This window comes from Gopherus evgoodei, chromosome 2, assembly GCF_007399415.2.
Source record: "Gopherus evgoodei ecotype Sinaloan lineage chromosome 2, rGopEvg1_v1.p, whole genome shotgun sequence".
Classification (NCBI taxonomy): Eukaryota; Metazoa; Chordata; order Testudines; family Testudinidae; genus Gopherus; species Gopherus evgoodei.
The window spans coordinates 59,746,822-59,772,708 of NC_044323.1; the positions used below are offsets into that span (position 1 = coordinate 59,746,822).

Below are 25,887 nucleotides of genomic sequence, written 5' to 3' on the forward strand. Positions count from 1 at the left end.
TAGCTAACTCTATGTTTGGCAGCTTTCTGCTGATTTTTTTTGTGATTGCTGTTCAGGTTAATCTCACTGAATTGAAAGCCTTCCCCAACCCACCGATCGCAGTAACAAATGTTACTGCTGCAGTCATGGTATTATTGGCTTATAAAGGCAAAGTACCCAAAGACCGAAGTTGGAAAGCTGCTAAAGTTTTCATGGGAAAGGTACTGGACAGTGGGAAATCATCTGTTGGCTATGTGTGATGGGTAAGAGTAGGGCTAGTTAATTAAATATTACAGTCCAGGGTAGTTTTGAGTCAAGTGTAATATTACGTTCTTACAGACTTAATTGAAGGAACTGTATGTCATATTGTTATAAAGCATGTCTCCCTGTGGCTTCAGTGGCATATTGAAGTCAAGATGAGCATCAGCTGGGAGTTACTCATTATTTGCAAAACTGAGAGCAGTCAAGTATAAGAGAGAGAAAATTGTATATATGTTTTTACCTGATATTAGACAATTTCCCAAATTAATTTCAAAAAGCAACTCGAGCAGTTGGGGTTTTTTGAGGGGGTGTGATGGGAGGGGTTTTGTAAATGAATGATTCCTGTGAAGATGTGCTTTAGGCCACACCTTTTTTTTTCTTTCAAATTTGTATTCTTTTAGTGCTCAGTGCAATCTCCAAAAACAAAGTAAATGCAGAGTGCCGATTTTGCTTTTATATTTTAAGGTCATGAAGCAGGAGTTAACATGATCTGGAATGTTCTCTGCAGTGTGAATGGATTGAGTACATTAGGCCTCTTATTCTTGCAGGTTGATGACTTCCTACAAGCTTTAATTAGTTATGATAAGGAGCATATTCCTGAGAACTGTCTGAAAGTGGTCAAAGAACATTACTTGAAAAATCCAGAATTCAACCCAAATTTGGTCCGCACAAAATCCTTTGCAGCAGCTGGTCTCTGTGCCTGGGTTATCAACATAGTAAAATTCTATGAGGTACTGTGTATCAAAATATTTGGTCTCTGACTGGACAAGTAGGTGAGTTTGGAAGGATACTACAATAGATGCTTGTGACTATTTCAGCAGACTCAGTGTATTATTTTTAGTGAAGATACAAGATTAAATGCAGATGGAGGTTAAATGGAAAACAGTGCTAAGGCTTGAAAACTTCATTTTTAAATAACAAATTTGTGGCCATTGGGGTTTGTAATTGTCATTATGATGCAACAGTGAGGACAGATCGTATATCCTTTTTCTCCAGATACACATCCCCCTTCCACTTAATCTAAAGGAAAATGTCAGCTAGCTGTCTACATGGCAGGCAGTTTGAGACACAGTTGAGCAATTCTGATTCTCCAGTAGATGCCAGTGGTATATATGCAAACTAGTGAGCCCATTACAATATGATGGCTGGATGTCATTTAACTGTGAATATTAAAAAATCTACTTGATTACAATGTACTATTTAAATTAAATGCACACTTTTCCCTTTTAATTCTGAGCCTCAAAAAATCATTCCATGTGTGAATTGATTAGATTTGCACAGCAGACTTGTTTTCCCAAATTAACTCCGACCCCTACTTTCTGTGCTAAGGAAACAAAAGTTGGAAGTGTTTGGTATGAGTGGGCAGCATTCATTTCTGTTTAAGATAGCCTTAAATAAGCTACTGTCAGAACTACAAGGGATGACTCCTCTCCTAGAAAGCAAGTAGTATATGCGTATAGCTATAGTTATGTATTTAATGTAGGTTTGTATGTATTTCACTACCATATACAAAAGGTAAAGCAAATGTATGCGACCTGTGACTTACTGGTTCATTGTACAGATTAGAAGCTCTTTCATCATTTGCAGTTTTTGTGGATGAATACAAGGCCTACTTTTTGTCCTAATAAAACTATACTCTCTCTATTTCTCAAGGTGTATTGTGATGTGGAGCCAAAACGTCATGCATTAGCCCAGGCAAATGCCGAACTAGCAGCAGCCACTGAAAAGCTAGGAGCAATTAGGAAAAAGCTTATTGTAAGTACTGTCTGAACGACGATAGTCCTCTTCCAGGATCTTGAGCTTATTTCATTGGCTTGTGTCTATCTCTATGGCAAGGCACTGACTCTGTCCACAAAGATAACTGGTTTTATTACTCCCCAGCTCTGAAAAGCCATAAAGTCTTTGTTTTAGTGTCAAAGATATGGTTGTATTAAGCTTTATTACTACTTTTCCTAGAAACCTACTGAAGGGCATCCTGCATTTTCAGTTGGAGCACATTAGGCCATTAACAAGAAATTACAGAATTTCCCCAAAGCCATTCAGCTATATATAACCAATAGATTTAATAAACAAAAGTGGCAATGGATATAAATAACAGAATGATTTGTATGAGCTGTATATCCCTGCAGAATCAGTCGTTATGTGGTTGTTGACTTGTTGGTGCATAGGAATAACTTCCAGAATGGGCACTGGAAGCTCATGCCCACCTGCATTTATGCCTGGCATTAATTACATAAAGATTGTAATGATGATCTAGTCTAATTTCCTGCATAATACAGGCCATTGTATTTCACCTGTTAATTTTTGTGTCAGTTCTATATCTTGTGGTTGAGCTAGTGCATATCATTAAGTTCAAGAGCTGAGCAGGATTCAAAGAGGATTTAGACCTTTGTATGGTTAACAAGAATATCCAGAGTTTTTATAATAAATATTAGAAGTTAACAAGAGTTTTGCAAGAGAAATAATCCTCTCTGCTTCAGGCCTTAATGCAACCTTGAATTATTGAGAATTAGTAAGAAACTTTCTTTGGGGGCAGGGTATCCCATAAGAAACTAAGGAGTTTCTTACCTTCCTGTGACTCATTCAGTGACAGGATGCTGAACTAGATGGACCATTGGTTTGATTTAATGTGGCAATTCCCTTAGAATAAGGGAATCATTAGTACTGCAAGATCTTCTGTTGAGCTGGAGAACTCCATGTTTGCTTCTTGCAGCCCACATCTTGGATCCCCTCGGCTTCTATTATGGGGTGGTTTGTTCATAGGCCAGTGTTTATCCAAATACCTTATCTTTTTCAGCAAACTATAGGGAAAGGGGACTCCTTCCCAATGTGTTTTGCTGTTTTACATGAGTAATCTGACTTAAGTAGCTCATTTGTATAAATTACAAATACTCTCAAAAAGGCATCCTGAAGCGATATGGCATTATCAGATTTTGAAATGGGCTCATAATAATTCACTTATTGTAATGCAACACTAGATAAAGGAAAGATACCACTTGAGAGTAGGGCCGATTCCAGGCACCAGCACAGCAATTCGGCAGCATGTCCCTCAGTCCATCTCAGAGGGAAGGACCTGCCACTGAATTGCCACTGAAGAATGAAGCAGCGGCAGTAGAGCTGTTGCCGATTGCGGCCTTTTTTTTTTGTGGGGGGTGGCATTTGGGGCAGCAAAAACGATGGAGCTGGCCCTGCTTGGCAGTTACTGCAATGTATTTGAATTGTCCATTTAAAGGTAATAATATCTGTTACTGAAACATTTTAATTAAATCTTTGTGTTTATCTGATAGTATTATATAAGGCTTAAAAGATTGAAGTCATTTTAACACTGCAGTCTAAATCACCAAGAAACATATAAAAACACTTTTCCAGGATTGTCAACTAGATAAAAATAACAATTTCTTTTAAAAAATATAGTTAAAACTTGGTCTGTCAATTAGAAAAATTAATCATGATTAATCGCGCTGTTAAACAACAATAGAATATCAGGTTTCAGAGTGGTAGCTGTGTTAGTCTGTATCAGCAAAAACAATGAGGAGTCCTTATGGCACCTTAGAGTCTAACAAATAAATACAAAGGTGCCACAAGGACTACTTGTTGTTTTCAATAGAATACCATTTATTTTAAATATTTTTGTATCTTTACTACACTTTCAAATATATTAATTTCAATTACTATACAGAATACAAAGTGTACAGTGCTCACTTGATATTTATTTTTTATTACAGTTATTTACACTGTAAAAACAAAAACAAAAGTTCAGTTCACCTCATATAAGTACTGTAATGCAATCTCTTGATCATGAAAGTTGAATTTACAAATGTAGAATTATGTACAAAAATAACTGCATTCAGAAATAAAACAATGTGAAACTTTAGAGCCCACAAGTCCACTCAGTCCTACTTCTTGGTCAGCCAATCACTCAGACAAACAAGGTTGGTCACAATTTGCAGGAGATAATGCTACCTGCTTCTTGTTTACAATTTCACCTGAAAGTGAGAACAGGCATTCACGTGGCTCTGTTGTAGCTGGCATTGCAAGATATTTACATGCCAGATGCACTAAATGTCCCTTCATGCTTCAACCACCGTTCCAGAGGACATGCTTCCTTGCTGATGATGGGTTCTGCTTGATAACGATCCAAAGCAGTATGGACTGACACATGTTCATTTTCATCATCTGAGTCAGATGCCACCAGCAGAAGGTTGATTTTCTATTTTGGTGGTTTGAGTTCTGTAGTTTCCACATCTGTGTGTTGCTCTTTTTAAGACTTCAAAACCATGCTCCACACCTTGTCCCTCTCAGATTTTGGATGGCACTTCAGATTCTTAAATCTTGGGTTGAGTGCTGTAGCTATTTTTAGAAATCTCACATCGGTACCTTCTTTGCATTTTGTCAAATCTGCTGTGAAAGTGTTCTTAAAATGAACATGTGCTGGGTCATTGTCTGAGACTGCTATAATATGAAATATATGCATAAGGTGGGTAAAACAGAGCAGGAGGCATACAATTCTCCCCCCAAGAAGTACAGTCACAAATTTAATTGATGAAATATTTTTTTAACAAGCATCATCAGCATGGAAGCATGTCCTCTAGAATGGTGGCTGAAACATGAAAGGGCGTACGAATGTTGAACATATCTGGGAGGTAAATATCTTGCAACACTAGCTACAAAAAAGCCATGTGAATGCCTGTTCTCACTTTCAGTGACATTGTAAATAAGAAGCATGCAGCAGTATCTCCCGTCAATGCAAACAAACTTGTTTGTCTTAGTGGTTGGCAGAATAAGAAGTAGAACTGAGTGGACTTGTAGGCTCTAAAGTTTTACACTGTTTTGTTTTTTGAATGCAGTTAAAACCAAAAAATCTGCATTTTAAGTTACACTTTCATGATAAAGAGATTGCACTTCAGTACTTGTATGAGGTGAATTGAAAAATACTATTTTTTTATCATTTTTACACTGCATATATTTGTAATAAAAATAATCATAAAGTGTGCGCTGTGCACTTTGTAGTCTGTGTGGTAATTGAAATCAATATTGAAAATGTAGAAAAACATTCAAAAATATTTAATAAATATCTATTGGTATTCTAATGTCATAAGGCAATTAATCGTGATAAATCTTTTGAGTTAATTGTGTGAGTTAATTGCAATTAATTGACAGCCCTAGTTAAAACCACTTCTGTACAGAAAGCTGGGGAAATAAATCTCCATGTAGTAAAAGTTATATTCTAGGAGCTTCAACTACAGACAAATTAATCTTATTTTATTACCAGAGTCTTATGATAAAGACGGGTCAGAATTCTCTTTCCAGCTTTGCCACATACTTTGAGCCACAGAGATTGTCAAGTTTCCCCACCTATAAAAGTTACGGGATGTCCTGAGGCTTAATTCAGTTAAGTTAAATATTATGAAATATTAGGTTAGATGATAGGAAAAACTTTAAGTATAAGGCTAGTTAAGCTCAGAGGAGGCTTCCAAATGAGGTTAAGAACAGGTTGGACAAACACTTGTCAGGGATGGTCTAGAGTATACTTGATCATGCCTCTGTGTGGGCGGGGGCTGTGCTAGATGACTTCTTAAGGTCCCTTCCATTCTACATTTCTGATTCTATGATTATAAATCAATTTGAGGTCATCAGATGGAAGGCACAAACCAGTTCCTATACATATTTCCTATTTTGACAGAATATACACCTACCAATTCCAGAAAGTCCAGCACTTCATTTTTGACCTAGCTATCACCCAGCATTTCACAGGCCGTCTCCAGTTTATGGCTGTTCTCAGTTTTCCAGGGTTAGTTTCCTTTCTTCTGCATCTAGTCCCACTGCAGCATTCTTCTCCCAAACAAGTTGCTATATGCAGTCTAGGATGAATAACCTGCAATTGATCTAGAATTTGTGGACCTCCCCCCACTCTGCCACACCCTGTCCCCCAAACTCTTGTCCTTTTTATACTCAAAATTAGCTGGGATCCCCAAGGCTTGTCTACACTCGAAGAGTTATATTGTGTTAGATCACATGTTAACGAACAAGATGACTCACCTGCCTGAGTTGTACTGAGTTGAGACACAGGCTGTCATGTAGAACTATAGGGTTAATCATGACCTGCTGACAAAATATTTAACATCTAACATGATAGACTTTGATATGGTGGGGGCCAGATTGTGAATTTACATCACCTTTATGCCACTCAGGCAGCATAAGTGAGTCATAGTCTAGCTGTAAATGTAGAGAGAATTCTCCGGTGTAGGGGAACCCTGCTTAGTGCATATGAGCTGGATTCAGGTCTGTGCCAGGGGTGCCAGAACAGGGGGCATCAGGGAGCCTTGGCCCCATCACTTTTAGGGAGCTTCTGACACTTTGGTCTGTTCCTATGCCCCCCAACGTGTAGGTAGGTAGCCTGTAGAGGTGTGGGGGGGATGCACTGGGGGAAGGAAGGTGAGTATTGGAGTTTAACTACACTACACCAATCTTCCACCGGCACAGGGTCTACTAAGCATCCTGTATCAGCGGCTGCATGACAACCGTTCTAGTTTGTGTTAGAGCTGATTCTGACTGTCTATACTGCAGCATAACAAATGGGATAAGAATGGTCAGTTACTTTTCTGTCAAGAATCTCTTGATTCATCATACTGAAGTAGGCATTTATATTTTTCCTACGGCTATCCAAACATCAGTCCATCCATTCACTGACCTCTATCCTTCAGTGCACTCCCCTTCCCCATCCCAATCTTTTGAAGAATAGAGTTAAAGGCAGAGTGTCATTAATGACCTCTGTTTCTAGACTAGACTCATGGATTTCCAATGGCTCCCTGTCATGTGTCCAAGTACTTCTTTATTGGCCAGCAGAGAAACTTGTAAATATTTTTCAAATAGAAGTTTTTGTAGATAGCAGTTTTCTATAATGATTAATAATCATTGCAGCCGTTAGTCATTAATCAATAATATATAGTCAGCTTAGGTGACACTATGAGCTTCACCTTTCACTTCTAATGCCTTCAAAAATATATTGTAAAATGACAAATTAAAATCCTCGTCAAGTGCAAACAATATCATAGTGATTTATTGTGGCTTTTTTTAAAATGACAGATATACCCACTGGTGCAAATGCTGTACATTGTTTAAATATTTGTTGTGTTTTAACACCGGTTAAAATTACTAAAAGAAAAACTGAGCACACAGATTTCTTCTGAGTGTAAAACCTTTAAGGCTGGGTTTACATGCACATGCCCAAGCCTGCACACACTTACTTCAGTGACGGTTCCCAATATTTATAATCGGGCCACTTATGATACTAGGTATTATACTCTGAAGTAAATGTATTGGGGAATCAGGGCCCATATTAGGAAATACAATAAATAGAAAACAATTCAATTTTTAAAAAAAATTAACAGATAAATATTTGACCCAGCAGAACTCAGCAACCCTACTGTAAAGACGTTGTAGTCCATTACTTCAATAGTGTTGGGAGCATACTATACCAGAAGCACCACAGTAAGACCATATACTAAAAATCCTTGTGTAAATTGTTTATACACACACGCACACACAGAGATTATACGGTCGATATTAGATCTCAGACTAGGCAGGGTCGAGCTAGGTTGATATTTGGATGGGAGATGTTGTTTTTATTATTTATATTTAAAATTGTTTGCATAATGCCACAAATTTATCCATCACTTTATAATGGTGTAAAATACATTTCTTATCTTAAAGAGATTACAATCTAAGGACCTAATCCAGCTAGCATTTACTACTGAGTGCTTGCTGCCATTAGTGGTCTAACAGAGATTCCAGGGCAGCATTCGTAGTAGAACATGCTTTGCTCAGTAATAAGTGTTTAAAAATGAGTGTGCACCATCCCATAGAATTTAAAGTGGTTTAGGATGAAAAGCTCTGTATAACTACAGTTATACAAACATTGGTGTAGCTGACAAGAAGTGTATTATATTATAATAACAGTTTACTTTACGTATGTTGAAGGTCATGAAGCTAAAAATGCATCGCGATCAGAAAATGGCATAGAAGCAAAAAATTGAGATAGATTGTTCTTAGAGGAAGATCACTAGCCAGATTCATCAGTACTTTCCCCATGAGACAGGCACTGCTTTCACTCTTTGATGATTTCTGTTCAAGAAAATATAGGGTTTTCCTTTATGTATAATTGAAATATTGCCAACTCTTGTGATTTTTCACGAGTGACAGGATTTTGGCAGGGGCTGGAGTCCGGTCTCTCAATAATGTGAGAAGTTCCAGTCTTCTAACCAATTTGAGCCCTGCCAGGCAGCAAATCCCTTCTGATTGGTTGCTTAGCCCCAGCTGGTGGGTAAATGGTGCAGGCAGCCAATCCCAGGTGCTGCAGGAAGAGAGCTCTCTCTCCCTTCCCCTCCCCTCTGCAATCTGAATCTATACTCCTAGGACGGAAGGGAGGGAACAGGAGGGAGCTACAGAATCCAGTGGTTCAAGATGGCTCCATCTCCTCTTTTTCTCTCCTTCTGTGAGCAACAGGGACAGGGTGGCACTGTTACTTCTGCGTCCCCTGGCCTGGGAAGGAGGAGAAGGGGTGAAGAACCCTAGAGCTGCTCCCCACCATTCTGGAAGGCTGGGGAGCTGAATAGATGGAGGGTGGGTGCTGAACTGATGTATAGTGGGGGCTGTCAGGGAAGCTGAACTGATGTGGGGACAGGATTGATTTGGAGGTTGAGGGGCAGAATTAGTTGCAGGGATGGGGATGGGCAAATGTGGAGGTGAAAAATCTCCTTACCCAACAAATGCGAGAGAGTGGAAAACACTAACTGACTGTATCACACACACTAGAGATGGGCAGGGGTAGTTCAAAAGACAGACCCAAAATAAAACACAGTATAATGTTGTTGTTTTTAAATCGCATGAATGTTTGGGGAAAATCTCATGATTTTTAATTTTTGAGGTTGGCAATACTGTAATTGGCACTTCTCCAGAAATAAAAAATGAAGGAAACTCCTGACTGTGTTCTGTCTTTATGATGCTAAATTCCCAGTTGCTGGCCTCTGTAAATGGGCTTTGGTCAAAATCTGTCAGGAATGGGACAGGAGCAGCCAAGCAGAGTGGTGAGAGTCAGGATACACAAGCCAAGAGCCAGAACTGGGTTACCTGGAGTCAGGGAAGGCAGGAGCAACATTGAGATAGAACTGTAACAAGGCTGGGTGTATCTACACAGCAGGTCAGTGGTCTGCCGTGATGCAGAGACAGCCTCCAGATGTTTTAAATAGTGTACCAATAAGGGAATGTGGTAGGCTCCTCTCGTCAGGGCCTCTCTGGGAAGGACATCCAGTGGTGCTTGGCCTCACAAGGCTCACAGCCCATCAGTCATTGCTCTGCCAGAGCTGTTGGGTGGCAGCATGGATGTGGCAATTGCTCCTGGACCTATAGACCTAGATTCTCGCTTCCCAGATCCTCGCAGTATGGTGGTTATGGGATGAGCTCTGCTTTAGACCCCTTTTTAGTTCCTGTCAAGTGCACCTCTTTGGTGACAAGTTTCACTACCTTCACCCCTTTCTGGGTAGAACCACACAGTCCTACCACTCTAAGGCCTGGTCTACACTACGTGTTTAAACCGAATTTAGCAGTGTTAAACCGATTTAACCATGCACTCGTCCACACAATGAGGCCCTTTATATCGCTATAAAGGGCTCTTTAAACTGGTTTCTGTATTCCTCCCCGACGAGAGGAGTAGCGCTGAAATCGATATTGCCATGTCAGATTAGGGTTAGTGTCGCCGCAAATCGATGGTATTGGCCTCCGGGCGGTATCCCACAGTGCACCATTGTGACCGCTCTGGAAAGCAATCTGAACTCTGATGCACTGGCCAGGTAGACAGGAAAAGCTCCGCGAACTTTTGAATTTCATTTCCTGTTTGCCCAGTGTGGAGCTCTGATGAGCACGGGTGGCGATGCAATCCCAAATCCAAAAAGAGCTCCAGCAGGGACCATACGGGAGATACTGGATCTGATTGCTGTATGGGGAGACAAATCTGTTCTATCAGAGCTCCGTTACAGAAGACGAAATGACAAAGCATTTGAAAAAATCTCCAGGCTATGATAGACAGAGGCCACACCCACAATGCTGTGTGACAAGCGTAACGGAAAGCCAAAAAATCAAATGGATGCTCACAGAGGGAGGGAGTGGGTACTGAGGACTCCAGCTATCCCACAGTCCCCGCAGTATCCGAAAAGTATTTGCATTCTTGGCTGAGCTCCCAGTGCGTGAAGGGTCAAAAACGTTTTCCCGGGTGTTTCAGGGTATATGTCGTCAATTTACACCTTTCCCCTCACCCGAAAGAAAAGGAAAAAAAGAAACGTTTCTCGCCTTTTTTCAATGTCACCCTATGTCTACTGCATGCTGCTGGTAGACGGGGTGCTGCAGCACTGAACACCAGCATCCCCTTCCCGATGCAGACGGTACAATATGACTGCTATCCATCATCATCAGCCCGTGAGTGCTCCTGGCTGGCCTCGGTGAGGTTGGCCAGGGGCACCTGGGTAAAAAGGGGAATGACTCCCGGTCATCCCCGGCATATGGTGAAGACGGTTACCAGCCATTCTGTATCATAGCAACTGGAGGCTGAGCTCCATCAGCCCCCCACTTTCATGTCTAAAGAAAAGATTCTGTACTGCCTGGACTATCATAGCAGCAGGAGGCTGGGCTCCTCTCCCTCGCCACCCTTTAATGTCCTGCCTGGACTAGCATAGCAGCTGGAGGCTTCCGCCCCCTCATTTTATCTCACTAAAAAGTCAGTGATTCTTATTCCTGCATTCTTTATTATTTCATCACTCAAATGGGGGGACACTGCCACGGAAGCCCAGGAGGGTTAGGGGAGGAGGGAAGCAATGGGTGAGATTGTTGCAGGGGCACCCTCTAGAATGGCATGCAGCTCATCATTTCTGTGGGCTATCTGGGGCTCTGACACTGAGCGGCTGTACTCTCTGGTTCTCTAGTATGGTTGCCCCATATCCTAGGCAGGACTGACTCTATTTTTAGACAAAACGTAAAGAAGGGAATGACCCGGGGAGCCATTCCCATTTTTGTCCATGTGCCAGCCAACCTCAGCAAGGCCAGCCAGGAGCACCCATGACAGCCGCAGACGGTACAGAACGACTGATAACCGTCATCTTGTCGCCAATTTACAATGGCATGGCAGACGGTGCAATAGGGATGGTAACCATCTCTGCTACCTTGCAAAGGCAAAGGTAGTGCTCTGTAGCACTGCAGTACCGCGTCTGTCAGCAGCATCCAGTACACATATAGTGACAGTGACAAAAGGCAAAAAGGGCTCCATGGTTGCCATGCTATGGCCTCTGCCAGGGCAATCCAGGGGAAAAGGGTGCAAAATGATTGTCTGCCGTTGCTTTCCCAGAGGAAAGAATGACTGACGACATTTACCCAGAATCACCCGCGACACCGTTTTTGCATTGGGATCTCAACCCAGAATTCCAATGGGCGGGACAGACTGCGGGAACTATGGGATAGCTACAGGATAGCTACCCACAGTGCAACGCTCTGGAAATCGACGCTAACCTCGGTACATGGACGCACACCGCCGAATTAATGTGCTTAGTGTGGCTGCATGCACTCGACTTTATACAATCTGTTTTACAAAATCGGTTTCTGTAAAATCGGAATAATCCCGTAGTGTAGACATACCCTAAGAGTGGATCTCTGGGCTGCAGCTCCTCTGTTTACCAACTGTGATAACAGGACAGACCCAGCTGTGTTTGGCACCTGTAATCCATCTTCCTCCAGGAGCCTGTAACCAGCAGCTGATTAAAAAGCTGATTTAAAACCAGCAGCTGACTCAAGAACTTCTTCTAAGCCAGAGGTTTTCAACCTGTGGTCTGCAAAACCTTGAGAATCAACAGACTATGTCTAAGATTTCCAAAGGGATCTGTACCTCCATTCAAAATTTGTAATGGGTCCGCAAATGAAAAAAGGTTGAAAACCACTGTTCCAAACAAAGCATTATTTATTCACCCAAAGGTATATAACAAGCAGAGCACAAAGGGATATAACAAGCAGAGCACAAACTACAGAATGCCTATATGCTTGTGCTATACCTAAACTATTTTTTTATTTCCTTGCAAGTTTTGGGTAAATTCTTTTCAGCCCAGACCCCCTTTCCAGGTTTGGGGGAGAAAGCCCATGCAGCATTCTCTGTGTCTCAGTGGCAACTCCTCACTAGAGCTGGTTAAGAAATGGAATTTCTGTTATGTGGGAAATTTTGACATTTCAAAGTTTTGTTTTCATTCCATGTCAGAATGAAAACACACAGTCTTGAAATTTCCCATGAAATGAACATTCTGAAAACCATTTATTTTGGAAAAATTGTTTTGGAAAATTATTGGAATTTTATATTTCATGTCTTTTTTTTCTTTTTATATTTCTTCATGACATGTCATATTATGCGATGCTGCTACTGATGTCATAATATAATAGTTGAAAATTTAACTAATTGAAACATTTTAATGTCTTTTCTAGATAGTCTCCACTCTTTGTGTTGTGTTGAAGCACTTTAACACGGTTTTGTCTCCTTGGGCCATTGTGTCTTTAATGGTTTAGTGCCACTTTAATCCTGGGCTTGGGAAAAATTTATCTGGTCTGACTGGAACCAGGCGGGTGGGCATTCCCCAATAAATAGCTCCTGCATTGTTTCCATGAGGACCCTTTGTATTCTAACTGGTGGCACCTTATCTTTGTCATTGTTTTGCTTCCTGTTTGTTCCCCCCTAACAGTCTCCTTTGATTGGACTGTATGCAGTCAGGCAGGATAATATCAAGCAGCTAACCTGAGATACATATTTCAGAGCAGCAGCCATGTTAGTCTGTATCATCAAAAAGAACGAAGCATACTTGTGGCACCTTAGATACTAACAGTTATTTGAGCTTAAGTTTTCATGGGCTAAAACCCACTTCATCGGATGCATGGAGTGGAAAATACAGTAGGAGGATATATATACAGAGGACATGAAAAAATGAGTGTTGCCATACTAACTATAATGAAAGTAATCAATTAAGGTGTACTTTTATCATCAGGGGAAAAAAAAACTTTTGTAGTGATACTCAGGATGGCCCATTTCCAACAGCTGACAAGAAGGCGTAAGTAACAGTAGGGGAAAAAATTATAGCCCATTGAGATACATATGGTATTCATAAAAGATAATACAGATATCTCCATCATTCTTTACAATCATGAAACAAAAATGTTTTTAGCTTTGTATGTTAGACTCTTCTTACTATTTGCTGCATTCAGGACACACAGTCCATTAAATCTGATAGGATAACAGTTAACATTCCAGATTTCTCAAGTATCCCTTTGGAAGCCCTCAGAGGATTTTGCCACACAAAAGGGGTCATCTTTAACTTCCAGGCCTAAAATCATCATCATCATAAACACCTCCATAAACAAAATAGAAATCTTGTGGGTAATGAGGCAGTCAATACAAATCGCCCTTACATATCAGGATCTAACCTGGCATTCCAGCTGTTCCCTTCTTTCCAACATTTTATTGTTCTCATTGTACTGCTTGAATTCTTTGAAATTTTCCTGATTGTCTGTTTTCGCTCCTGTAGATTTGCCTATCCAAACTACTGATCTTGGTAATTATAGTCTAAAACTTTTCTTCCCGGGAAGTCATTCTGTTGTGGAACTGTGTCCTCTTTGATTCTTGGCAGCTCTTCTTCTAGTACCTCTGAGATGGAGATATTTTTGTGCAAAGCAGAAGTTACCTAAGCAGTTTCTGAAACCGCTTTGGGACAGCAAAATGGCTTCAGAAGACCTCTCTGCAACTGTTTTCTTTCAAAAGTCTTTTTTACTGTGTTCTTGTAATGCCTCACCTGGATGTTCATGTGCAAAAATGACTCTCCAAGCTGGTTACCTTTTTTGTTAACTCTTATATGACATGTCTGCCACTCAAGCATCTGACTTTGGTGCCATCTTTCTTTCATGTTTCTTCACTCATTTATCTTTTTATTTTTTTGCCATCGTAGCAAGTATTAATTTCCCTTTGGAAGTATAGGGGAGAGGATGCCTGGGAGATGGAGAAACTAACTCTATGATAAATACATTGGATTTTTTTCCCCAACCTTCTATTAATGATTGTTAAAGGTGACTGTGAAGGGAGAAGAATGTTTGTGTCCTTTTTTTGATTCTTTGTCATAAATAAGGCTACGATTTAGTCATGAGTATTTTTAGTAAAAGTCATGGACAGGTCACGGGCAATAAACGAAGTCACGGCCAGTGACACTTCCCTGACTTTTACTAAAAATACCCCAAACTAAATCTTAGGTGCTGTGGGAGGGAGGGTGCTCCAGCAGACGTTGCTGTTCTGTGAGGGAGGGGGATGCTCTGGCCATCGCTGCTGCTCCTGGGTGGGGATGGGGGGAGGTGGCCCAGGGCCCTGCCGCCGCCGTTGCTCCTCTGGGCGGGGACAGCCTGGGGTACCGTTGCTGGTTCTCCTCCAAGGAGAGGCAGCCTGGGGGCACCTCTGCTGCTCCCAACCCGCTGCTCCACGGCAGCTCCCGGGACCAGCTGCCTGGGGCTGTCCAAGCAGCAGCCGGTGTGTCTGGTCCTGGGGTCACCCTAGCCGCTGCAGAAGTCACTGAGGTCCCGAAAAGTGACAGAATCTGTGACCTCCGTGACCTCTGTGAAAGACTCACAGCCTGAGTCATAAACAGAAGGTGGCTTTTAATTTTTGGTTGTAGAAGTAGGGGAAATGTCAGGTCTTCCCTAGCTTTTTGGATTTGTTGGAAACTTTCAAGGATTATTGAGAGATTTCTTAAGCTTTAGTGGAAGAGTTGGGCTGATGAATCTTTAATAATAATAATTAAATAAAAAATTCTCCAAGTGTTTCTCGGACGTTTCAGTTAAAGAGGAATGAATAAAAATAGTTTTGAACATTCTTGTCTAAAAATCCTTTCCCCTCTCATTTGCTCACCTTTCAGTCTCTTGTGATACTACTAGTTCTTCAGATAACCATAGAATCTTCCAAATTAGAAGAGACCTAGGGTTCTCATGTATATTAATGAGCAGAGAGGAAGAATCACGATGGTCTTTTGATTAAAGCACTGGACTGGACATGAGATCTGCATTCCCTTCCCGCATCCACTACAGACTTCCTGTGTGATGGGGGCAAGTCACTTGATGTCCCTGTGCCCTGATGTCCTTCTGTAAAATGGAGATGATTTCAATTCCTTTCCCTCATCTTTTTGCTGTCTGTTTAGATTGTAAGATCTTTGGAGCAGGGATTATTTCTTGCTATGTGTTTGTACTGTGTCTAGTACAATGAGGTCCCAGTCTTGGTGCCTTACCATAATACTCATCCTCCTCATATTAAAGCAGAAACCTGACTCCTTTTAAAACAAAGTAACTTCAGATTTACCCCACCTATCACTATGGTGCAGTGTACTCTTCACTTACCTAGTGATCTCCACTATGTCTGCCAATATATGCTTAATAAGACCCTCTGGAATGTGTGTGTGTGTGCGCGCGCACACAGCACACAAAATCTGCCAGGAGCTCCATAGGCATATAGGAAAACACAGTTCTTGCTTTAAAGACTTCACATCCTTCAGAATGAATGTCATTATATACATGTAAAATATTACCAAAGTACAGAAAAAATGGCTGAGGTTACAAAACCTATATCTGACTCTGTTGTGCAGGAGCTGGATAGCAATCTATGCAGACTCACGGCTTCATTTGAAAAAGAAATAACAAAAAAAGTCCGATGTCAAGAAGATGTGAACCGAACCAACAAAACAATTGAGCTGGCTAACAGACTTGTCAAGGGACTTCAGGCAAGTAGATTTTTTTCTTAATGGTGTTTCCAAAATTAATAATTAAAATATTCCAAATATTTTAAACTATTTTAATTACATTAAAAAATTATGGAGCGTAAGTATTAAATTCCCAGGTGACAGATGAGTTAAATCAATTCAGTAAAAAACAAGCAAGCAAACATACCTTACCTTGCCTATTAGGTTAAGAGGCGACCAAAATCTGAGAATACTATCAGAGGTGTCATGCGTTTTTTTTTTAAATCACATGCCCCTCACTACGTGGCCCCCAGAGAAAAGTCTCCATAACTAAGTCACCACGTTCGTACACAACTGCGAACACATTGTGACAGCATGGGCATCCTCTGGTTAATGAGCAGAGAGACTGAACAGTCCTCTAGGTCAGGATTGAGTCATATTGCATCCGCCCACATAGCACTTAGTCTGTAACTAAGTAGAATACACTAGCTGGATTTTTTTTATATTGCTGTTGCAAAGCTATTCATATTTAATAGGAACTAAATGCATTTTTATTAAAGAACATAGTTTAAATTTCAGTGTAGCCATTATCTTTATGTGTAGACAAATATCATCATAGCGAAACAGACACCTGTTTAATGGTCAGTTTCTATATAGCCATTCAAGTAAGACATAGTGCTGCTATATGGCTTCCCTAATTACTCACACAGATAATGCTGCCATGACACACTATGTGGGATTTATTACACATCCTTCCTTGGTAAATTGGTATTAACAATAAGAACATAATAAATACATGGAAGATGGTTATACTACTTATATTCCTATGCTCTTCTAAATCTAAAAGGATTTTTAAAAATTAAGTAAAGTTCAGTTTAGGGCTTTCGATTTAATCGCAGTTAACTTACGCGATTAACTCAAAAAATTAATCGTGAATAATCGCAGTTTTAATCGCACTGTTAAACAATAGAATACCAATTGAAATTTATTAAATATTTTGGATGTTTTTCTACATTTTCATATATATTGTATTCTGTGTTGTAATTGAAATCAAAGTGTATATTATTTTTATTACAAATATTTGCACTACAAGAATGATTAACAAAAGAAATAGTATTTTTCAATTCACCTCATACAGGTATTGTAGTGCAATGTCTTTGTCATGAAAGTGCAACTTACAAGTGTAGATTTATTCTGTTATATAACTGCACTCAAAAGTAAAACAATGTAAAATTTTAGAGCCTGCAAGTCCACTCAGTCCTACTTCTTGTTCAGGCAATGACTAAGACAAACACTTTGTTTGTTTACATTTACAGGAAATAATGCTGCCCACATCTTATTTACAACGTCACCTGAAAGTGAGAACAGACATACACATAGCACTTTTGTAGCCAGCATTGCAAGGTATTTACATGCAAGATATGCTAAACATTCATATGCCCCTTCATGTTTCAGCCACCATTCCAGAGGGCATGCTTCCATGCTGATGACGCTTGTTAAAAAAAAAAAGCGTGAATTAAATTCATGACTGAACTCCTTGAGGGGAGAACTGTATGTCCCCTGCTGTTTTTACCTGCATTCTGCCATATATTTAATGTTATAGTAGTCTCGGATGATGACCCAGCCCATGTTGTTGTTCATTTTAAGAACACTTTCACTGCAGATCTGACAAAACGCAAAGAAGGTACCAATATGAGATAGCTACAGCACTCAACCCAAGGTTTAAGAATCTGAAATGCCTTCCAAAATCTGAGAGATGAGGCGTGGAGAATGTTTTCAGATGTCTTAAAAGAGGAACACTCCGATGCAGAAAGTACAGAACCCGAACCACCAAAAAAGAAAATCAACCTTCTGCTGGTGGCATCTGATTCAGATGATGAAAGTGAACATGCGTTGGTCCACACTGCTTTAGATAGTTATTGAGCAGAACCCATCATCAGCATGGAGGCGTGTCCCCTGGATTCGTAGTTGAAGCATGAAGGGACACATGAATCTTTAGCACATCTGGCACGTAAATATCTTGCGATGCCGACTCCAACCGTGCCATGAGAATGCCTGTTCTCACTTTCAGGTGACATTGTAAACAAGAAGCAGGCAGCATTATCTCCTGCAAATGTGAACAAACTTGCTTGTCTGAGTGATTGGCTGAACGAGAAGTATGACTGAGTGGACTTGCTGGCTCTAAAATTTGACATTGTTTTATTTTTAAGTGCAGGGTTTTTGGTACATAATTCTACATTTGTAAGTTCAACGTTCATTATAAAGAAATTGCACTGCAGTACTTGTATTAGGTGAATTGAAAAATACTGTTGTTGTTTTTTTACAGTGCAAATACTTTGTAATCAAAAATAAATATCAAGTGAGCACTGTACACTTTGTATTCTGTGTTGTAATTGAAATCAATATATTTGAAAATGTAGAAAACATCCAATTATTTTAAATAAATGGTATTCTATTGTTTAACAGTGTGATTAATCACACGATTAATCGTGATTAACTTTTTTAGTCACATTTAATCGCAATTAATTTTTTTAATCACTTGACAGTCCTAATTCAGTTAGATTTCATAAAGTCCTTGTTTATGTATTCTGCAAAAACACAACTCACTTCTTTTCCAAGGAATGCCTCCATTTCTGCAGACAAGGTGGTTAAGGTAATATATTTTATGGGACCAACTTCTATTGGTGAGGGAGACAAGCTTTCAAGGTAACCTGAAGAAGAGCTCTGTGTAAGCTTGGAAGCATGTTTCTTTTACCAATAGAAGTTGGTCCAATAAAAGATATTACCTCATGCACCTTGTCTCTCTAGTATCCTGGGACCAACAAGGTTACAAAACACTGGATTTCTGCAGTCAGGCTGTGAAGACTGCAATCAAGGAGATTATGTCAGTTTGAAAAGCAGAATGAGAGTTTAATTTACTGAAACCATCTGATGTGATTAAAACAAACCAGTTTTTGTCATCTAGTTAATTTCAACTTGCATGTTGTCAGATGTTTAAAGAAGATAAAAATGATTCTGTTTGTTTGTTACAGCACAGTGAAATCACTGGTGTATTTTGTTATTAGCTGGGAATGAACAGTTTTAGTTGGAGCAAGACAAACTTCAAAATTCTCAACTTTAGCCAGATGTTGCAAGAATTTACTACCATGTGTAATCCCACTGAGTTCTCAATGGGTCTATGCCCAGTAGTAATCACTAAGACTTAGTTTTAAGGGTTTATTTCAAATGTGAAGAAAACTATTTACAAAGACAGAGTTTTCTTTAGTGGTAGTATTGTGTAAGATAAGAAAAATATTTTAAAGGATTCATTCAAAATGTCATCTTTTCGTCTGAAAATAAATTCTTTTTGACTAGAACGGGAGACAGTTAACTTCTGAAAAGCATCAAGACTGATGATTTTGTCTATATAGCATTGACCTGGAAGCTCAGCCGTTCAGACTAATAAATCAGGCAATTTATATTTAATCATTAACTAACTCTCGAGCTGAACAGCTGTTCAAAATTAGAAATGGGTCACCCCGGCTAGGATGACATTACAGGCAATCTATAATACATTAGAATAAAATTATAGTGATTTTTAACTGTCTGGAAATTTATTACACTCCATGTTTCAACTCTTAAACCCTTGTTAGCCAATGTCACTAGTGATTTATGGTTCTTGGGTAGTATGGTAAAATTACTGAAGATTTAAATAGACTATCATTCTATGTTTAGTAAATCTTCAAATTTCAGAGCTATTTTGGAAAATGAGGTGGGTGCACTTTGTTTATGACTTACCAACCAGTGACAACAAGGAAGGAGACTGGATAAATCTAAAAGCCCTGTTGTACGTTAATGGATTTATTGTCTGGTTGACTTAAGATAATGATTTAAGGAAGAATCTAATAGGGTCTACAAAAAGTGCTGGATATCTAAAATACTTCAAAATGAAGGTGGTTGATTACAAAAGTAATTGTTAGTGCTTTAAACAAAAACAGTCCTTATTCTCACCATTTGTTGGACATCTCTTATGCATGAGAACACATTTAGAATTAAGCACCATCACACGTATCAAGTTGCATTTCATGAGTTCACACCATGAGGCTTAAAATGCTCACACAATTAAGAATTGTGGTTTGAGTAAAGATACTTCATTTATCTTTGTGGATAATTGGGACGCACATGGTTACTCCTGAGGGCATTCTGTGCACAATATTTTAAAATTCTGCAAAATTCTGCAAATTTTATTTGTCAAATAAATGTGGAGGCTCCAGTGTGGTATTGGGGAGCACTGGCCACTGGCTGCCCAAAGGTGGGAGATCATGTGCAGCGCCTCCCCCTTCCCTGGGACACAGACTCAGCGGTGAGGATGCACACAACCCTGACACAGTGCAAGGACTGGAACTGCCCCGAAACACCTCAGGGCCCTTCTCCTCCGTACCAGATATGGGTTGAGAGGGTTATGTGTGGGGCAATCTGGGTGTGGACGGCTCAGTGAAGGATCTGGATGCATGGGGGCTTGTTAGGGGGTTCTAGGCGCAACAGTAGTGGGAGTCTGCAGGGGGGTCCAAGTGAAGGTTGTTGGGGCTAAGCAGAGGGGGCCTGGGTGTGGGGGGGATAGAGCGCAGCCGGGGGGGGTCTAGGTTTGGGGGGCTCAGTGGGGGGTTCCAGATGCTGGGGATCCAGGTGCATCTGGTTGGGGCTTGGTGGAGTGGATATCTAAGTGTGGGTGTCTTGTCGGGTTATCCAGGTGCAGGGGGAGTGAGGCTCATTGGGGCTCTGAGTGTGAGGCTTGGCAGGAGGGTTTGGATATGAGGGGGGGAGCAGCTCCCTTTACAGGGATCCCTGCCCCTGCAGCTGAGGAATGATGGGCACAGGTAGCAGGGGGACTTTTCAGAGCTTCCTGCAGCTGGGGGAGAAATCTAGGGGTCGGTCTGATATAGCCCTGAATGCTGTGCAGGGGAAGGGGGAGTCTTGTCCTCCCCAGCCCAGACAGGACTAGCAGCTGAGTCTGGCGCAGCGTAGGAGCCACCAGCCAGGTCGTCCCCAGTCTCGTCCCCCACTCCACAGCAATTTACCTCTCTGCTGGCTGCCCCGGGCACCCAGAACATATTGCTGGGGAGGGTCACATGACTGCTCTTCTGGCTTCCCTTTGCTTCCCCATCAGAAAGTCATTTTTCTGGAGGGACATAAAAAAATCTGCGGGGGATATAATTTCTGTACACGTGCAGTGGCACAGAATTCTCCCAGGAGTAGGACATAGGCTAAAGCAGAGGTTTTGGAACTTGTCTTTCTGGGAATTTTGTTCACACACAATGAAATGATTAATTTGAAATATATTACTTTTCTGCTGTGAGACTATCGCTGTCACTTGTGTTGATCACACCATGAAAGGGACTGAAAAGCTAGAAAATGCCATGTACTGTGTATTTTTCTAGTTTTCTTCAGTCAACATAATTAAATTTAATATTGGAGGTGGTGGGGAGAGCCCCTATCGAGTTGTCCTGCAATGTGCTTCCCTGCATTCATGCTGGCAACTGCTGCATGGGGTCTTTTTGCTCACTGTGGGATAATCTTTTGAGATCTCCTGGGTATCTGCGGACTTTCATGCAGGTAAACATGTTTCAAAATAACATCTGGCCACCTCACCAGTGCCACTGATATTTCTGAGAGGCAGAAATATTCCTATGAATGTATTTGTACAGATATTTCAGATCTGCAAAAATAGTAAATAAATATATGTATAGCAGTGTCCGATATTTTACAGGCTATATCTTCGTCATTCTGTATTCTGCCACAAGGAAATACATGTATTTACTCCATCTCTGATATGTTGAAAATATACATTAATTTTCCAGATTGATATCCTTAATCATGATATACAAAAGTAGTAACTGAACATCTTTCAGAATTTAGGCAAAATCTATGGGATCAGATACTGCTGCCAGTTCCCTCACTGGGAATTCCGTGCACAGAACAGTTTCAGGGACAGCATGCCAAACACTTTAAAATTCATTCTTATAATGTGCAATATATTTTGATTGGAAAGCAGATGGAGCCAATTTTTAAATCTATTTTTAAAAATATTTATTTTGATATCTATAAAGTGCCTATTCCAGTGGCTTTAGATGCTTTAACAGCTTTTAAATACACAATGAACTGTTTGCATAAGCCACCGAGGATAAAATAATAATTATCTATAGTTCTTCTAATAATAACCCCCAACACTAACCACCCAAGATCCCTCCAAAACATCACAAAAAAGGTGGACTGGAAAAAATAAGTGCTTTGCAGAAAACCAGACTGTGCAAAAATAAGAACATGCAGTAGAGCAAGATTTAGCATCAAAGAACCTCTTATTGTGAATGCCCTACCACCAGCCCTTCTCCCTTACAAACCATTAAGTTGTTAGTGTGAGTACTTCAGCTGATTGCATCTCTGGTGGTATCCCATGAAGAGAAAGTCAGTCTCTTAGGGCTTGTCTACATCACAAAGTTGCAGCGCTGGTGAGGGGGTTACAGCGCTGCAACTTAGGAGGTGTACACATCTGCAGGGCATCACCAGTCTCTTAGAACATGCGAACCCTTTATGTTTAACGAACTGTCCCACCTTGTATTTAGCTGTGACACCCTGGTACTTTCTCCAGACCTCAGGAAGAGCTCTGTGAAGCTCAAAAACTTGTCCTCTCTGCCAGCAGAAGTTGGTCTAATAAAAAATATTACCTCAGGCACCGTGTCTCTCTCATACTTTTTTGTGGCTATTGGCAAATTCTGGCTCTGCAACATTAGTATGGAATTATTGCAAAAATATGCTTGCTTATTTTCTTTCCTTCTTTCTCTTTCACCACATTTCCAGTAATTTTTGTTTCTGGTTGGGCCATGTATACTCTGATGAAAATGTTTCATGTGGTATTTCATTGCTTCTGGCCAGAAGTGATGAATAATAAGGGGCAAAAAAAAGTTAACCGAACTGTTTGACCCTCAAAAAAACATATATAACAATTTTTGGTTAAAGTTTTTGTTGAAGAAGTTTCATTCTTATTTTGTCTTGCTTGACTCACCCACCATAAGTCATGGAGATTTTACTGAATTGAAAACTGCAATGATTTGGGATTCCTAAACTCTTTTTCTCCAACGTCACTATATTTGTTGGAAAACATTATAATGAGGGCCAGATACTTGAAAGGAATAGTTAGGGAAAAAAATCTGAATGGTTTTAAGCATGACTACCTAAGGGTATGTCTACATCTACAATTTTGCAGCGCTGGTTGTTACAGCTGTATTAGTACAGCTGTATAGGGCCAGCGCTGCAGAGTGGCCACATTTACAGCAACCAGCGCTGCAAGTGGTGTTAGATGTGGCCACACTGCAGCGCTGTTGGGCGGCTTCAAGGGGGGCTCGGGGAACGCGAGAGTAAACCGCAGGGAAGGAGACCTGCTTGCACGGGGGTTCGGGGAACGCGAGAGCAAACCAGGGAAGAAGACCTGCTTGCACAGGGGTTTGGGGAACGCGAGAGCAAACCGCAGGGAAGGAGACCTGCTTGCACGGGGGTTCGGGGAACACGAGAGCAAACCGGGGAAGGAGACCAGCTTCCCCGCGGTTTGCTCTCGCGTTCCCCGAACCCCCCTGCAAACCGCAGGGAAGGAGACCTGCTTGCACGGGGGTTCGGGGAACGCGAGAGCAAACCGCAGGGAAGGAGACCTGCTTGCACGGGGGTTCGGGGGGATGACGGAGAGTTAATAGGCAGTGGCGTGTGTTACAAATTGTTGTAATGATAAAACCAGTGACTGTTAAGTCCATGATTTTTAGTGTCCACCAGAGTTATGAATATAAGTTTCCAGGCACATCTTTTGAAGGTATTGTGCAGGTTTCCTTTGAGGACAAGGACTGAGAGGTCATATATGGAGTGAACTCTGTGAAAAGTGGTCACACACAGGTAATAGAGTGTTTTTGTCTTTTATCATTTGTGTGAGTTCAGTGTTAACAACCTCCCTCAGATCACCATGGATGTCACCTTCCTATACATCAGCATGACATTAAATGTCTACAAGACAATGGATAACACTCCGATATCCGTCGCAAATACATCACCAAACTCATCCATTTCATCCTCACCTACAATAACTCTACATTTAACATCAAACACTTTGCTCAGAAATGGGAACAGCAAAGAGTACCAGGATAGTTCTCCAATATGCCAGCCTCTTCATGGGCCACCTCAAGGAAGGATTTTTTTAAAATGCAATATGAAATGTATGGTATACCTGAGATACATTGATGATATTTTCATCCTCTGGACAGATGACCTAAATTCCCTCATAGATTTCCACCACAACTTCAACAACCACCACCCATCCATCAAATGCTCTCTAGAGCATTCTCTGACTGTCATCTTCCTGGACACCATAATCCATTTCAAAAAAAGAACCCAAGAGGCAGCTATATACAAGAACCCCATGGATCATCAAGCTTATCTTTACAGTAGCCATTCCATCAAGAAATCTGTTATCTACTGATCTGTTAGCAAAAAGAAGAAAGTCAAGGAAAGTGTGGGCCCCTTACTGAATGAGGGAGGCAACCTAGTGACAGAAAATGTGGAAAAAGCTAATGTACTCAATGATTTTTTTGCCTCTCTTGTCACAAACAAAGTCAGCTCCCAGACTACTGCACTGGGCAGCACGGTATGGGGAGCAGGTGACCAGCCCTCTGTGGAGAATGAAGTGGTTCTGGACTATTTAGAAAAACTGGACAAGCACAAGTCCATGGGGCCGGATGCGCCGCATCCGAGAGTGCTAAAGGAGTTGGCAGATGTGATTGCAGAGCCATTGGCCATTATCTTTGAAAACTCATGGCGAACGGGGGAGGTCCAGGATGACTGGAAAAAGGCTACTGGAGTGCCCATCTTTAAAAAAGGGAAGGAAGTGGATCCGGGGAACTACAGGCCAGTCAGCCTCACCTCAGTCCCTGGAAAAATCATGGAGCAGGTCCTCAAGGAATCAATTCTGAAGCACTTAGAGGGGAGGAAAATGATCAGGAACAGTCAGCATGGATTCACCAAGGGCAAGTCATGCCTGACTAACCTAATTGCCTTCTATGAAAAGATAACTGGGTCTGTGGATGAGGGGAAAGCAGTGGATGTGTTATACCTTGACTTTAGCAAAGCTTTTGATACAGTCTCCCACAGTATTCTTGCCAGCAAGTTAAAGAAGTATGGACTGGATGATTGGACTACAAGGTGGATAGAAAGCTGGCTAGATCATCAGGCTCAACGGGTCTTGATCAATGGCTCCATGTCTAGTTGACAGCCCGTTTCAAGTGGAGTACCCCAAGGGTCGGTCCTGAGGCTAGTTTTGTTCAGTATCTTCATTAAAGATCTGGAGGATGGTGTGGACTGCACTTTCAGCAAGTTTGCAGATGACACTAAACTTGGAGGAGTGGTAGATGTGCTGGAGGGTAGAGATAAGATACAGAGGGACCTAGACAAATTAGAGGACTGGGCCAAAAGAAACATGATGAGGTTCAACAAGGACAGGTGCAGAGTCCTGCACTTAGGACGGAAGAATCCCATTCACTGTTACAAACTAGGGACCGAATGGCTAGGAAGCAGTTCTGCAGAAAAGGGGTTACAGTGGACGAGAAGCTGGATATGAGTCAACAGTATGCCCTTGTTGCCAAGAAGGCTAACGGCATTTTGGGCTGTATAAGGTGTGGCATTGCCAGCAGATCGAGGGATGGGATCATTCCTCTCTATTCGACATTGGTTAGGCCTCATCTGGAGTACTGTGTCCAGTTTTGAGCCCCACACTACAAGAAGGATGTGGATGACTTGGAAAGAGTCCAGCACAGGGCAACAAAAATGATTAGGGAGCTGGAGCACGACTTAT

General features: G+C 41.1%; 1 protein-coding gene across 13 annotated transcripts in view; it reads left to right on the forward strand.

The window, feature by feature from the left end:
• DNAH11 (dynein axonemal heavy chain 11) overlaps positions 1-25,887 on the forward strand; it is a 296,073-nt gene that overhangs the window by 201,329 nt on the left and 68,857 nt on the right. For 10 of the 13 annotated variants that reach the window (XM_030550733.1, XM_030550734.1, XM_030550735.1 and 7 more), the window contains 4 exons: positions 57-200; positions 789-971; positions 1,894-1,995; positions 15,933-16,067. In XM_030550733.1, coding sequence (XP_030406593.1) covers positions 57-200; positions 789-971; positions 1,894-1,995; positions 15,933-16,067 — 564 coding nt within the window. Of the gene's footprint in view, positions 1-56; positions 201-788; positions 972-1,893; positions 1,996-15,932; positions 16,068-21,543; positions 21,618-25,887 lie in introns of those variants that run through there. The other 3 variants (XM_030550737.1, XM_030550738.1, XM_030550746.1) reach the window with 3 other exon arrangements.